The 16,480-nt window shown below is 38.7% G+C and overlaps 1 protein-coding gene across 1 annotated transcript; it reads right to left on the reverse strand.

Moving 5' to 3' along the window:
• Positions 1–10,717: 10,717 nt before the first annotated feature.
• On the reverse strand, positions 10,718–15,535 carry LOC120565817 (muscle-specific beta 1 integrin binding protein). Its single transcript, XM_039811857.1, is given in 9 exon segments — positions 10,718–11,066; positions 11,189–11,274; positions 12,451–12,522; positions 12,525–12,553; positions 12,716–12,787; positions 13,697–13,871; positions 14,041–14,089; positions 14,524–14,614; positions 15,348–15,535. Coding segments are annotated over 8 exon segments (600 nt in total). The 5' UTR covers positions 15,374–15,535; the 3' UTR covers positions 10,718–11,066.
• Positions 15,536–16,480: the final 945 nt, after the last annotated feature.

The following is a 16,480-nucleotide window of genomic DNA, read 5'->3' on the forward strand; positions in this document are numbered from 1 at the left end:
AGCTGGTCATCTTCGGGTGCTCCTACTGTCACAACTTGTGGCCGTGCCTCATAGTCAAGAAGAGACTGGATTTCTTGAAAGCTGAGGGCATAGTTCACAAATGACAGTAGGCTGTCCTGCTGTGCCCCTCTGCTATAAACACTCCTGCAGCCTCCTCCTTCATCTTGTTCCTGATTAGGTAAAATGGTATACCCTACACCCTATATCATTTTTGGCGAGCCCGACAAGGACTTCCTCTTGTATTTCCCAAACTGCAGGATGTATTCTCCAGCCACCTCAGATTTATCTGAGGCATCCCCACCTCTCTGACGGACGACACCGAGTGCATTTTGCCTGACCAGCTCCTCCCTTACAGGTGCAGACTTGTCCTGGAGAGATGGGTTGTCTTTAATGACTTTTGCAGAATTAGTAGGATCCTGACGAAGATACCCCAGAGGTCCCTTGCAAAATGTAACTGCAATTCTCCCGGGAAAAAACATTTGTTTGCGCATTGTACCTGTCATGAAGAAAAGTCACGTAATTAGTATATTATTATAACATAGACATTGACTGTTTTCATAACAAATGCTAATAGGTAGGGTCTCAATGAAGTGAAAAAAATAGGTTTACATCTCAGCCTTTGCATATTCATACTGTTTTTGTCTAGGGTTCGAAGATTTTTAAAAATACCAAATAGCTTTATTTCTTATTTTATATTTGATATTGTTGATGTTTTTGAACTTGATTAAGTGCCTGCCTTTCTGTATGTCTTGACAATGAGCTCTGTGTTTGTTAAGTGAGACTGTTAACCCTTCAAAGATAGACCCCCTGTGGGTGAAACCCTTTGACCCACCAACAGGAAAGAACTCAAAGGGGAAGGGAGCTCAGCTTTTAGTGAGTAGTCACACCTTAACCTTCATGAGAACTCAATTGTTGACTCAAGTAACATCAAAGTGTTCAAAAACACCCAGAAAAATAGTACATTATAGATAGAATATAAATGTATATGATGTAGCCTATAAAAAAAATAAAGCATACATAATATGTAGTATGTTGTTAACAGCATTACCATATTCTGGTGTTCTCTGAACAGTGTAGAAATACTTTGCTACAAGTAAAAGTCCTGCATTCAAAATATACTAAAAGTACCAAAATTGAAAATATTCATTATGCAGTATGGCTCATTTCAGAAATACATCTATATTACTAGATTGTAATTAGTGATGTAATAAATGCATATCACTGTAATGTTGCAGCTGGTAAAGTTGGAGCTGATTTTAACTACTGTATCTACAGTTGGGTAGTTTAATTTATAACATAATAATGTATGTGTTGATTAATAATAACCTGCAAAGTAACTTGTAAATAAAGCTGTCAAAAAAGAAAAACATGTAGAGCAATTAAAAAGTAGGCTACATATCCCTCTGAGATGTGACATTAAGAGTATGAGAAGCAGTGACGTTACATTACAGTAGGCTACTTAAGTAAATGTAGGCTAACGTGACTTAGTTTTACTGCGGTCAAGCCAGCCTCCACTTCGAAATGAGCGGTCAAACTAGCCACCCCTATATTTCGCGGTGCGCGTATACACTTGCTATTACGGTGACACCGTCAAAACTAAAAACAGGGAATTTTCTGACGAAGGCAATTTCCCATTCATTTATTCTGTCTGCCTGCCTGTCTGTCTGTCAGAAAGAAAGAAAGAAAGAAAGAAAGAAACAAAGAAACAAAGAAACAAAGAAAGATTTTAGCACACCTCACAACCTGTCACTGCATCATATGCTGAATTCCAAAATAAGAGCCCCCCCAAAACTCATATATTAGCTGTTTTGTCTACACATTCAGAAAATCATAAAAATTAAAAGTCCTAGCTTCCACAGACCAATTTCACCTCAGATGGATAGGACACCTTCTCAAGGTGTCAACTACAATGTTTCAGGACATTCTGATGTTGTTTTCCAAAATAAGAGCCCCCCAAAACTCATCTATACGCTGTTTTGTCTATACATTCAGAAAATCATAAAAATAAACGTCCTAGCTTCCACAGACCAATTTCACATCAGATGGATAGGACACCTTCTCAAGGTGTGATCTACAATGTTTCAGGACATTCTGATGTTGTTTTCCAAAATAAAAGCCTGTCAAAGTCTCGAATATGAGACAAATTAGATATGATTTTGGATTCAATTTAAAAGGAAATGACCTGTTATCAAACAATAAATCCACTTCAGGGTTATATTACACGACCCCATGGTGTGACTCATTAAGTATCAAGACATTCTGATGTACAGTTTCAAAATAAAAGCCTGTCAAAGTCTGAAATATGAGACAAATTAGATATGATTTTGGATTCAATTTAAAAGGAAACGCCCTGTTATCATATACTAATTCCACTTCAGGGTTATAGTACACGACCCCATAGTGTGACCCAGTAAGTATCAAGACATTCTGATGTATAGTTTCAAAATAAAAGTCTGTCAAAGTCTCAAATATGAGGCATATTTAGGCTAGGGACAAATGGTCAAAAAGGGCTTTAGTTTTTGAGATACCCCTACTGGAGGTAGAACTAAACCCAACAATGTTTTCTCATCCCTAGGGTCTCCCATATATGAAATTTATTCTTGGCTAAAGATATTTTACTGCTAAGATTGTTAAATTAACAGATATTGTTACACAACCCAAAACCAAAGAAGGACTAAAATATAGCCTGTCCGTATGGGAGTTAAGGCATCTTAACTAATGCAGATCAATCACACAAGCTCTGAGAGCCTACTAGAAAAGACTGGATGTGAATATCATGATGTATGGAATAAATAGAGACCTATAAACACATACCTAAAATAGGCGAACATGCAAAAAATTAATATCTATGCAGAATGTTTTCATTTACTTTGTGGTTACTTTGCCAGGGATTATAATAGAAACACATATGATTTCTTGTTGGAAAAGTGGAGTTGTGCTTAATCCAGCAATACCAATTGTGTAAATATAGCATGACAAATCAGTGGGTTCTTTCACTCAATGTATGATGTGTCCAAAATGAAAGAAAATGGAACACTGACATAATTTAGTCTCAAGTCCAAAGCCCATTATCAGTGGTATCATATGGCACCTTGTACTATACATTCCATATGGAAACAAAGATTGAAATCGAAAGATAAGACATGGCCTTAAGAAAAGATTCGTCCCTATCTGATCGCTCAGAAGCTTGGAGCAGTGCTTTGTGAGTGTTTACCTGCATGCCATGCTCACAGGTTGTAACACCACAAGCAGTTTGTACAGAATTGGGAAGGCCACTGCCCTCACAAGACTGAAGACCCATCTTTGTAAGTTACAGGCAATTACTAAATGTGGACTCTCTGGTAGCCTGGAAGAGGCTTTGCCTGTGGCAAGAAGGTATGCCCTCCTTCTGTATGGCCAAAAGAAAAAGGTGGATGGACATCCTTTTTCCAGCCTGGATGTGCTGAGGTACAGATTAGCATCTACCACAGATTCGTCAGCAGCAAATCTACCCCCAACAGAAGAAGCTTTCCAGCATGTCTTCATGCTTTCCAGCTTTCCAGAATGTCTTGATAATTACTGGGTCACACTATGGGGTCGTGTACTATAACCCTCAAGTGGAATTATTCTTTGATAACAGGGCGTTTCCTTTTTAAAGTGAATCCAACACCATATGTAATTAGTCTCATATTTGACATTTTGACAGGCTTTTATTTTGAAACTACACATCAGAATGTCTTGATACTTAATGGGTCACACCAAGGGGTTGTGTACTATAACCCTCAAGTGGAAATAGTCTGTGATAACAGGGCACTTCCTTTTAAATTGAATCCAAAATCATATGTTCTATGCCTCATATTTGAGACTTTGACAGGCTTTTATTTTGAAACTATACATCAGAATGTCTTGATACTTACTGGGTCACACTATGGGGTCGTGTACTATAACCATCAAGTGGAAATAGTCTGTGATAATAGGGCGTTTCCTTTTGAAGTGAATCCAAAATCATATGTTCTATGCCTCATATTTGAGACTTTGACAGGCTTTTATTTTGAAACTACACATCAGAATGTCTTGATACTTACTGGGTCACACTATGGGGTTGTGTATGATAACCCTCAAGTGGAATTAGTCTGTGATAACAGGGCGTTTCCTTTTGAAGTGAATCCAAAATCTTATCTAATTTGTCTCATATTTGAGACTTTGACAGGCTTTTATTTTGAAACTGTAAATCAGAATGTTCTGAAACATTGTAGATAACACCTTGAGAAGGTGTCCTCTCCATCTGAGGTGAAATTGGTCTGTGGAAGCTAGGACTTTTATTTTTATGATTTTCTGAATGTGTAGACAAAACAGCGTTTATATGAGTTTTGGGGGGCTCTTATTTTGGAAAACAACATCAGAATGTCCTGAAACATTGTAGATCACACCTTGAGAAGGTGTCCTATCCATCTGATGTGAAAGTGGTCTGTGGAAGCTAGGACTTTTATTTTTATGATTTTCTGAATGTGTAGACAAAACAGCTAATATATGAGTTTTGGGGGGGCTCTTATTTTGGAATTCAGCATATCATGCAGTGACAGGTTGTGAGGTGTGCTAAAATCTTTCTTTGTTTCTTTGTTTGTTTGTTTCTTTCTTTCTTTCTGACAGACAGGCCGGCAGACAGAATAAATTAATGGAAAATTGCCTTCGTCAGAAAATTCCCTGTTTTTAGTTTTGACGGTGTTACCGTAATAGCAAGTGTATACGCGCGCCGCGAAATATAGGGGTGGCTAGTTTGACTTCAGGTACATCGGCCACACATGGCCATCAAACAGTGTACTGTCTTGTACTGAAGATAATAACACAGAAAATGTGCACTTGCCATAATAGGAATATGGGGGAAAATCAGCTGGAGTCAATGACTACAAAAAGGTTAAATGTGAGAATTTATTAAAAAATAAAGGGTAAACATTAGCAATAACATTTTTGTGTCCACTCACCTTCTCCTTCTCTTGTACTCCTCATAGGAAACCGTGATGTAATAGCTCTTCTCGAAAACATCCAGCAGGGAGAGAGAAAAAGTTCAAGAAAAAAAAAAAAAATTAGTAAAAGGAGTATAGTTATGCAACTGCTTATACCGTCTCTTATCTATATACTGTATCTGCAGCATGATTGACATTCACCCCTAGTATACCGAGTACCGAGACTACCCAGCAGTCAGCTTTAAGAACAACTCAGGGAGTCTCTTTCTGCTGAAACCCTTATCTTTAACTGCAGGACCTGCTTGATGGGGTTTGTGTACATGTACCAATGTAAGCATGCAAAAGTACCACGTGACACCAAAGCCAAGCTTCCAATCTCCGTTGTCATGAATTTCACGTGAATTTAAAAATACACAATATGATTTTCCACAGAATAAATTGTACAATAAGCAAATAGACACAAGTGCTAACTACTACAGCTTGGTGGTATAACGATATATCGACAAACGATAAAAAAGACTATCATATATATGTTGCTACATCTTTTTTATTGCAATGTCACAAAACCAGCAGTGTAACTGTGTTTGGTCGACGCTTTACACACACTCAGATTAGGCCTGTAGTGGGTGTAAGTGGCATGTGGGTGGTCTCTCACAGCGTAAGCACTAAAGATCTTTCAGCCAGTGACACTCCTCTGTCCCGAACTCTTTGGCCACACAAAGTTAAAACATCCAACGTGATGGACACCATAAATGAACACTGGCTTTAGTTTCCATCAAAGTTGCTTAGTTTAAAGATACAGGTAGAGGCCTGTTTGTTTCCCAGATATAACCTGGACATTTAGTGGGTAGAGTGAAGAAAAAGTCACTGTACTTAGAATTGTATAGTTTCAGAAGGAAATATTTTACTTATATTTTGCTGCAAAATTAATGTTGAATGGTAAATGGACTGCCCCTGTGTTGAGCTTCAGTGTCATGCTCAAGGACACTTTGACAAGCCGGGGGTCCAAATACCAAACTTGCAAATAATGGAAAACCTGCCCTATGTGATAATGAATTTGATTCAGCGTTATAGATTAAATCACCCAACAGTATATAGAAACGTTTTGCATGGTTCTGTTATTTCATCACTTGTTATTTAATGATATAACAGTGATAGTCATTTCGCCACCCCAATCAGTACTTTTGACACGGAAAGTACTTTTTGTTTTTCTTTACTTGTAATTGAGTATTTGTACTCAGATAATTTGCTTCAGTAAAATTAGCAATGCAACAATGTTAAAATATTCGACTTAACTCAAATATGCAACTTAAAATCCTGCATTCAAACTCGTACTTCAGTAAAAACACACAGGTATTACAAGTATACATAACTGGTTTTGTACATAAGATCTAAAATTAAGATAAATACAGTAAAGTGGGGTGGCCTCTAGCTCCCCCAGTAAGAGCGCTCACCCCATGTAGGCTGAGTCCTTTGCAGCGGCCTGGGTTCGAATCCGACCTGCGGCCCTCTGCTGCATGTCATCCCCCATCTCTCTCCCCCTTTCATGTCTATCCACTGTCACTATAATAAAGGGAAAAGCCCCAAAAAATAATCTTTAAAAAAAAAAATACAGTAAAGTAATAACATACAGTAGCCTACATGACCTGACAGGGGGCGGCTGTGGTGGTAGCGGTCGTCGATTGGAAGGTCGGTGGTTCGATCCGACCCCCTGCTGTCACATGTCGAAGTATCCTTGGGCAAGACACTGAACCCCAAACTGCTCCCGATGCTGCACGCTCGATGTGTCAATGTGCGGGAATGTTTATCTGATGAGTAGGTGGTACCTTGTATGGCAGCCACTGCCTCCGCCACCAGTATGACTTTGGGATTATATATGTCATATCTCGCGAGCATGATAAAACATGCTCACCAGCAAACTATATTGTTTCTACATGTTTATATGCTATCACACTGAGTGAGTTTTTCCATGTAGATAATAAACCTCAGTGTCCTATGACGCAGATTGAGAAGAAGTTTGTGACAAAGATTCTAGAATGAATAGCTGTGGATGTGGGGAGGGGCCCATAGAGAATGTCTTTCTACAGGGCCCAGAATTGTGTGCTACGCCCCTGTGTGCTTTAACAGCCATCACACATACTGCTGTAATTTTTAGCACCAGGAGCCCAGGTCAGTGTGGTTTACTCCACGTCCTCCTGCTACAGCGTCACAACAACCACCATGTCCCTCCATTTCCACGAGACACACACATGACAGATTATATGTACCCACAGCTGATGTCATTGGGAGCTAAAAGAATGTGTGTTACCGTAATACAGTAGGTGTCAATAATAGGAAGGGGAACATGTGCTAGTTATAAATGCACTGCTTTTCCAAATTGACAGGAGCTTCATGTTAACTGTTGCTCACTGCTGCTTCATAATAGAGTTTAAACAACTGGGACTCAAAATGACCCAAATCACCTCTCTTTTCTGACTGATTTTAAAGTCCAAATGACCCTTTGTTCCTCTAATGAAAGGTAACATTGTTGTCAATGTACTTTGGGAATGATGAGCTGCAGAATACATGCACCTGACCTGTTCTTTAGTTAGCTGTGGTATGATGAGCTGTTCGCACTAACTCTGTGACAGGATAAGGTATTCCCTCAGTCAGGTCAATCAAGTCAATTTTTTTGCCCAATATCATAAATTAGCCTCCCTTTACGAGGACTGACATACATACAATAGAGTTGTGTGTACAGAACAGACCAGCATAATGAAATGACAGTAGCTTCCTCAGGGGAAATGAGAACTTATTATAGCCTATTTATATGTAGAAACATATCGGCACGCACCTCGGGCCTCATGCGCTGTAAATCTAGTGCTAACAGCCTAAATCTCATGGTTAGTTTATGACCTACTCAGGCATCTACTTTTACAGTGTTGAAAAAACAAAGACAGAAATAGATATGTAACAGAGCCTTTCCTGTTTCTAAAACAGCTGCAAGCAAAATTGGCTCAGCCTGGATGTAGTGTCATATGGATTGTTTATATACTGTAGTTTATTAAAGGGGTGATAGAATGATAGATAGAATGCAAAACCTTTTTATTTTACCCTGTCATAGTTGAATAACGACAGTTCGGTGGGTAAATAGGACATACATAGAAGCTCAAAATCCCATTGACACCCCTTTACTATGAAAATGTCATATTTTGAAACTGCCGCTGATAACGGGCGAATCTCAACAAAACTGGAAGTTGACGTCAACCTCCCAAGACCTGTACCTTTGTCACGCCTGGCGGTGTATTAAGAGAACAGTCACAACCCAACATTTACATAGGCTACACAACTGGCCTGAGATCAGGTAGTCTTCTGAATCTAGCTAGGTCACGCAGATCTCTGCTATTCCATTACAAAATTCACTTCTGAAACTTTTTTATGCGAGAAATCAACTATGTAAAGCTCAAATATGGGCCGCTTTACGAAAATGGATGGCTAATTGCAAATTTTGTCCGAATGTGTGTCAGAGTTCAGCGCCGGTGCTGCCTGGGTTGCTGCCTCACCGCCCGGCCTGCCTTCCTTCACAGACCCCGGCCTGCTATGAGGTACTTGGAGCTCCGTCACGACTGGCAGGCCACAGCACTCTATACCCGGGCAAAGTCACCGTCTCTTGGGCTAATGGACAACCAAATGCCCCTGCCCTGACAGAGCTCCAGGGCCTGCAACTCCCCTCTTCCTGCTAGCTAAATGCCCGGTGTATGTGAGTGAGAGCGCGGTCAGCAAGCTTGTTACGCCAGCAATCTCTTACCACAGGTTTCAGTTAATCTTTTAATGTCTGTAATTATAATGTGTTGAGTTATTTAAACAAACGATTGGGGAAATAAACGCTGCTTGTCCGCGAGTCTCATTGATAGAGCCTGCGGCTGGATGTAGCTCTATCAATGAGAGCTAGCTAGCCTCCTCTTAGAATTCCTCTGAAATTCACAAATATTCATTAACTTGAAATCGAATACCGTGTTAGCTTTATAAGACATTTAGCTAGATGTTGTTACGCGTGCGTGACGAAATTCAAACTATAAATATACCGAATTACGCCGAAAATGAAGCTAACTATCCGTGATTTGTAGCTACACATAGCTAGGATTGAAGGGACAGTTGCAGCTAACGGAAGCCCTAATCTTCACAAATATTCATTAATTTGAAATCGGACACCATTGTTAGCTTTATAAGACATTTAGCTAGATGTTGTATACGCGTGCGATCGAAATTCAAACTGTAAATATACTCGAATTACGCCGATGTAGCTACAAATCACGGGTTACATCCAGCCGCAGGCTCTATCAATGAGACTCGCGGACAAGCAGCGTTTATTTCCCCAATCGTTTGTTTAAATAACTCAACACATTATAATTACACACATTAAAAGATTAACTGGAACTGTGGTAAGAGATTGCTGGCATAACAAGTTCACTGACCCACTCTCACTCACATACATGGGCCATTTAGCTAGCAGGAAGAGGGGAGTTGCAGGCCCTGGAGCTCTGTCAGGGCACCGGCGTTTGGTTGTCCATTAACGCAAAAACAGTGACTTTGCGCGGATATGGAGTGCTGTGGGCTGCCGGGACGGAGCTCCAGTTACCTCATAGCAGGCCAGGGTCTGTGAAGGAAGGCAGGCCGGCGGCGAGGCATCAACACAGGCAGCACTGGCCGCTGAACTCCCCACACAGTCTTACCAAATTTGCAGTTGGCCATCAATTTTCGTAAAACGGCCCATATTTGGGCTTTATATAGTTGATTTCTCGCTAAAAAAAAAGTCTCTGAAATATGAGACCTGCTGTCGAGTCTCCCATGTGTGTCTATGTAGTTTGCTCAAACCAATCAGCGCGTAGCTCATTCGGAATATTCATGAGTATACCATATTTGGAAGAAAAGCTCTTGTTCCAAATAAAGCCATATTCACAGGGTAGTTAAGGGCCCAATAAAATAGCATTCAGGCAATTTTCAGCCCAACCAATGTTACATACCCTATTAGGAGACCTTAAGGAACAGTGTAAAATACCCTATATAATCATTCTATCACCCCTTTAAAAGCAATTAAATGTCTTGCCAGTTGGATCTTGTTTACCATGACCAGTTGAAACTGAGCTACATGAAATCTACTGGCCCACCTTCTTAATCATTAGTCAACCTCTTGGGGGGCCGCCCCCCCAGCTCCGTAGGGGACCGCTACTCTTGATCCCTGGTGAGAATCAAATACCCATACCCAAGTACTAATTAATAGTTAGGTAGAGTATTGTGTTTTTCATTTAAGGGGAGAGTTGATGGGAAAAGTCTCAAAGCTATTTATTCTTTTAATCATCTTTTAATAACTTCTCTATATTATTATTTACTGCTTTTTACACCCCACCCAGCCATAGAAAAGAGGCAAAATAAAAGTTTGCCAGAGTAGCAAATGCACGTCCGTACATGCTGAAATTACCCCTAGACGATCTTCTCTAAATTGGAGAATGGTTGAGTCAGGGTGTAAAATTATCTGAATTCACACTAGTATCATCAATACCTGCAACAAGATGAAACTATCAACTTGCAGGTATGACAGTTATAAAGTCAGACCAAGGTAATTGGCAAAAAAAAGCCTTGGCTGGTTCAATAAGGTCAGTGTTCACACAGCTGCATACCAATATCAGTCCTGGTTACCAGTATTTCCAATTAAAGGCAATATGTGGCATTTAGGTGAGATAAAGAAATCTGTTAGCTCTTTATAAGTTCCACAAAAAAAAAAAAAAACAGAAAGATAGAATTATATCAAAATTTTATTTTGTAATGAAAATTACTTTGAATGTATGCATCTATTTACTGGATATTAACAGCAACTAATGCATTTATTTGTAGGAGAATGTGACAAATGGTCCAGTACAAGTCAGTGGTTTAACATAACAGTAATGCAGTAATGCTCTGGTTCAGCAATCACTTTAAAAAAGGAAAAACAAAAATATTGATCATCTGAAGACTATAAAAAATACAATAATTTAACATTGCTTTGTTTTCCTTAAAAACAAAAAATCAAATTACAAAAAAACTTCATAAAAAAAATCCGTGGGCCTATTTACAAGTTATGTACAGAGATGGAGAGTAGTCTTCCTGCTGCAAGAAAAACAGAAAACATAATTGTTAGACAAGTTTTTAATATATATATTTGTTTTTGTTTTTTTAAACTAGGACACCCCTAAATGTAAATTCTGTCAAATTGGAAACGGTCTTCTTACCTATAAACGGTTAAGCAGATTGTTCTGAATGTCCTCATACACCTGGTTGTAGATCTCCTCTTTGGACTTCAACCCATCCAGGCACTCTGCAACACATAAAAAGTTTATCAATTAATAAGGTGTTTAAAATCTTTCCTAAAAAAAAACTGTTGGAATAATTAAATTAGAAGCATGCACACACATACATTTATTAGGGCCAGGCATCGATTACAAGTTTTAATTATGAATTAATCACATGATTTCCCTGATTAATCGCGATTAATTGCATTGTTATACGCTAAATCCAATAATGAATTCAAAAGTAGTGTATAGCGCAATTTTATTTTAAATGTTCTGCCATATGAACGAAAGTGCCATAATATTTGTTCTGCGAACACTTAACATCAACATCAACTTAAACTGTGTTATCAAAGCAAATACAAAATTAAAGCTTATTGCCACTGCCAGGGCATTCATGTTATCCTGTTTGTTATATATAAAATAAAACTGCCCACAATATCCTGAGCCACAATAATAACATTAAAACTTTCTGAGATAACAGCAGAACATTTTTTTTTTCCTTTTATCAGGGAGTAGCATAAGCAGTCTATGTTCAGTACCAAATGTCCCTGTTAGAGTGAGGTGAAGCACAAACGTTTCAGCATAATGTCTCTCCTCCCCACTGTTATATATAATGCACCGTAACTCCCAGGTAATTATGGTTACCCAGTGATGTCCAGTAGTCCCCAGTGAGAGTAACACGTAAAGGGGTCGCTTTTGCGGTCCTCTCCTTTTCATACAACTTGTGTATTCTCCTTGTGATGGTGCGTCTTGTAAAGTCTCATACCTGCCGTCATTTGTTGCGATTCTCAGAATGTTTCTCAGACCGACGTCCTCCACAACACTAATGGGCCTGCAGTCTGTAGCTATCCACTTCGCTATGGCATTTGTTAGCTTCTCTTGCCTCTGTTTATCTATACTTCTCCCACAAGCTGCATCTAACATAGTCTGCCGACGCGCCACGGTTTGTTTCGTTGAATGATTTGCTGGTATCAACTGTGTGTATTGCATTTAGGTGATATTTCAGACTGGAAGTACTCCGGTGATAAGAAAATTCAACTTTGCAGTGGTTACAAATAACTTTGCTTTTGTCGACTGCGCCGTCTGGAAGAACTTTAAAAAGAAAATGGCCTAATTGTCTGCGTTAATTAATGTTAACTTGCCTAGCCCTAATATATACATACATACATACATATCACACACACACACACACACACACATACCAATATTCAAGCCGCTGTTCTCCATCTCTCCTGTGCTTCAGGTACATCGCCACACATGGCCATCAAACAGGCCGGAGGGTCGGGAACAGTGTACTGTCTTGTACTGAAGATAATAACACACTGTTAGAAAATGTGCACTTGCCATAATAGGAATATGGGGGAAAATCAGCTGGAGGCAATGACTACAAAAAGGGTAAATGTGAGAATGTATTTATTAAAAAAATAAAGGGTGAACATTAACAATAACATTTTTGTGTCCACTCACCTTCTCCTTCTCTTGCATTCCTCATAGGAAACTGTGATGTAATAGCTCTTGTCAAAAACATCCAGCAGGGGTCTAAAGAGGAGATGAACAAGGCCATTAATGATGATACACGTTTTCAACCAAACTAGTGAAAAAGGAGCATAGTTATGAAACTGCTTATACCGTCTCTTATCTATATACTGTATCTGCAGCATGCTTGACATTCACCCCTAGTACACCGAGTACCGAGACTACCCAGCAGTCAGCTTTAAGAACAACTCAGGGAGTCTCTTTCTGCTGAAACCCTTATCTTTAACTGCAGGACCTGCTTGATGGGGTCTGTGTACATGTACCAATGTAAGCATGCAAAAGTACCACGTGACACCAAAGCCAAGCTTCCAATCTCTGTTGTCATGAATTTCACGTGAATTTAAAATACACAACACGATTTTCCACAGAATAAATTGTACAATAAGAAAATAGACACAAGTGCTAACTACTACAGCTGGGTGGTATAACAATAAATCGTCAAAACGATAAAAAAGACTATCATGTATATGTTGCTACATCTTTTTTATTGCAATGTCACGAAACCAGCAGTGTAACTGTGTTTAGTCGACGCTTTACACATTCAGATTAGGCCTGTAACAATTATTAGATAATGGTCTTTTTTTTATTATTACATAATCATGTTTTTCCTTTGTTTAACCGCAATTAATTTCTAACATTAGCTAAGGTTTTAAGGGGTATGACTGGTTATGGTTGATTTTGTTTAGATATGCCAGATTGTAGTTATATTAGTGATTATTGGTCGGGCTATATATTTTTATTATTTCAATTGTTTTGTTGGCACTTGACCCTATTCAGAATCTATTTATATGTCAATCAACAATAGAGATCAGTTGTTCAGACGGTACAACCAAGATAGAAACTTCCATGCAAGATCTTCCTCATAGATAGCACATATAGTGAGTTAAACAGAGTGAATTAAAATCAACATACGGGTAGTTGTAGAGCAGGAAGCCCTCCACGATCAGAATGTGGGTCTGCTCGTCTGGGTTGGCATCGTTGGATGCAGAAGACAGAGTAATGCCGTGGGAACGGGCAAACTTCACTGGGTTCTCAATCCAGCCTTTTACTGTGTTGGTCATGGCCTCCATATCCAAAGCTGTGATCACTGTAGAGCCAGAATGATAGAAAGTTTCAAGTTTCAAGTTACTGGAGCAGATAAAAGCTTAATATTATCGTGTGTGTTATATGGCTATAATGTATGTAGTGTTGGAGGGTGAGGGTATATGACATTAAAAAAGGGAAAACAATGAGTCATTGACAGTCTCTAGTCTTACCATCCCATTGTCTAAAGCCGTCCTCCCCGACTTCTATCTGATCAGGTTTCTGAAATAACAGTCACCAATAAAACATTGCTGCAACCTCACAGCTCTGAAAGATCCCACACACATGCCAGAGTACTAAGGCTTAGCACATGCACACACAGAAGAAAAAAATTAAAAATAAAGCAAGTAATTTACAAAATGACAGCTTTAATGAAATTGGAAAAAAGGGGAAATGCTAAACATTATATAAGCATGCAAAGTTGATTTATTTAGCTATGGGTGTCAGATGGCTATTGCAGGGATCTAAAGAAATGTAAAGAACACAAGGGAGGAAAATCATGACTGAAGCAGTAAGAAGAGACAACCAGGTAAAGATATTAGGCTCCATAGCCATTTTCATATCTACTCTGGGGATCATGCAATGCTTATGCAGAGTTCATAACGGTAAAAGTAGGATTACAATAACACATGTATTATCCATTCGCTAAAACTCACCTTGAAAAAGTCGTCCTGGTGCACAACACAGCAGTTGGGCAATGTCTTGATCAACTTATTTGTCAGGGTGGTTTTGCCACCATTAGTGACTCTGTAAACAAAAAGGCAAAAAGTGATCAAACGCACATTAATAATGTGTTGCCAGCGATAGTTATGGTTTTAAACCAAATTATTTTTATTTGGTAAACTGCTTTAGTAACGTTAAACAAACGGTGCTGAATAACAAGCACATAACGTTACTCTGTTTTAATAAAATAGCTGAAGTAACATGCATTAAACTAGTGTCATTTCTTATTTTAAACGTGTGTATATATATATAACTAGTTAGCTAAACATTAAACGGATGTTGCTTTAGGACAATACTAATGATAAATCTCCCTCCACTTTTGAACGGAGTCTCGCGGTGATTTTCAAATGTCCCGCTCGATTTATGACAACAAACCAGCCACACCGAACATGCCTTTAAACCGGCTACGTTAACAGAACAATTTTCTGGCGGCAGCAGATAAAACGTGGCCAAAAGATCATCTCTATCAACTAACTAATGTTAGTCACCATTTGTAAAATAAATTACTTTATCTGAACAACTAACGTTAGCTAGCTTAACTTACGATAACGTTACCTCCAAGAACAAGAACATAACGCCAACGGTTATTTCAGTATTAACAGTCTGATTTAAACTGCTTAACGTTAACACACTAAACTACCAGTCAATTTTGCTTTAACATTACAATATTTTAGACAGAAATATATGTAGCTAGCTAACTAACGTTATGTAAACAATGATGGCAAATAAGTTGTTTGATACAAATAAAAAAACTTACCCGCCAATTCCTATAATGTATTTCATCTTTTCGTCTCTTCTTGTCAGTGCTGCTAAACGTCAGCTGAAAAAACAGTCGACAGTACTTTGTACTAAAGTCGAGGATAAAAATCCAACAAATGGAAAGCTAAACCATATACTCCGGTCGTTGCGGCTAGATCTGGCTTCTCTACTACTGCTCCATTGAAGCACAGCGCTTATATACAATCCATTGCGTCACCACACACGCAGGCAAGGGGCGTTCTCGCGGTCGGACGTGCTCGTGATATATTAGAAGTTCTTTGGTAACACTTTAACTTGTTCTACGTGCCTCTTCGCGGTAGCCAATCAGTGCCCGCAGAGCTCCTGCCGCTAGCCAATAATGGCCCGCAAACTTTCACATATTTACATATTTCACAGCACCTGCTATTTTCCATCACAGCGATGATCAGCAGTTCGAACTATTTCGTTCAGCAGCTAATCCACCTGATGATGACCCAACGTAGGCTACTGTGGAAAACTACCATTGGTGGTGTTCTGCTGTTTACCAGTAAACTGATGGATACACTGCTATAAAAATCAGTGAGGGAGTTTTAAAACATAATCATAATATTAAAAAAAATCAGTGCGGAAAATATGAATGTAATTGTAATTGCCGGATTTAAATAAATAAATAAATAGTTTTTAAGGTAATGCAATACTTTAACAGTAGGCAAAGTAAAGCATGGTGGGATTTTATCAGTGATAGAAGAAATAGAAGAAATACGTAATTACAAGTAAAAGGACCATATTTAAAATATCCTTAAAAGTACAAAAGTATTATGAGCCAAATGTACTAAAAGCATGAAAAGTATTGTCAATAGGGCCTTGGTTGTGTTATAGCATTATATTACTGGACCATTATTATTTATGCATTACCACATAACAGTAGGCTACTTTAAGGTTATAGCTGGTTGAGGTGGAGCTAATTTAAAATGCTTCACATACTTGAGGGTAGTAACATTTATAACACAGCATCATATTTTATATACTGATCATGTTTTGTTTGCAAAATCTTGATCTGAAAAGTACCTAGTAACTACTGTAAACAGATAGTGGGGTAAAAAGTATATTTGCCTTTGAAATGTAGTGGAGTAGAAGTATAAAGAAACAAAA

This window comes from Perca fluviatilis, chromosome 9 (assembly GCF_010015445.1).
Source record: "Perca fluviatilis chromosome 9, GENO_Pfluv_1.0, whole genome shotgun sequence".
Lineage (NCBI taxonomy): Eukaryota > Metazoa > Chordata > Actinopteri > Perciformes > Percidae > Perca > Perca fluviatilis.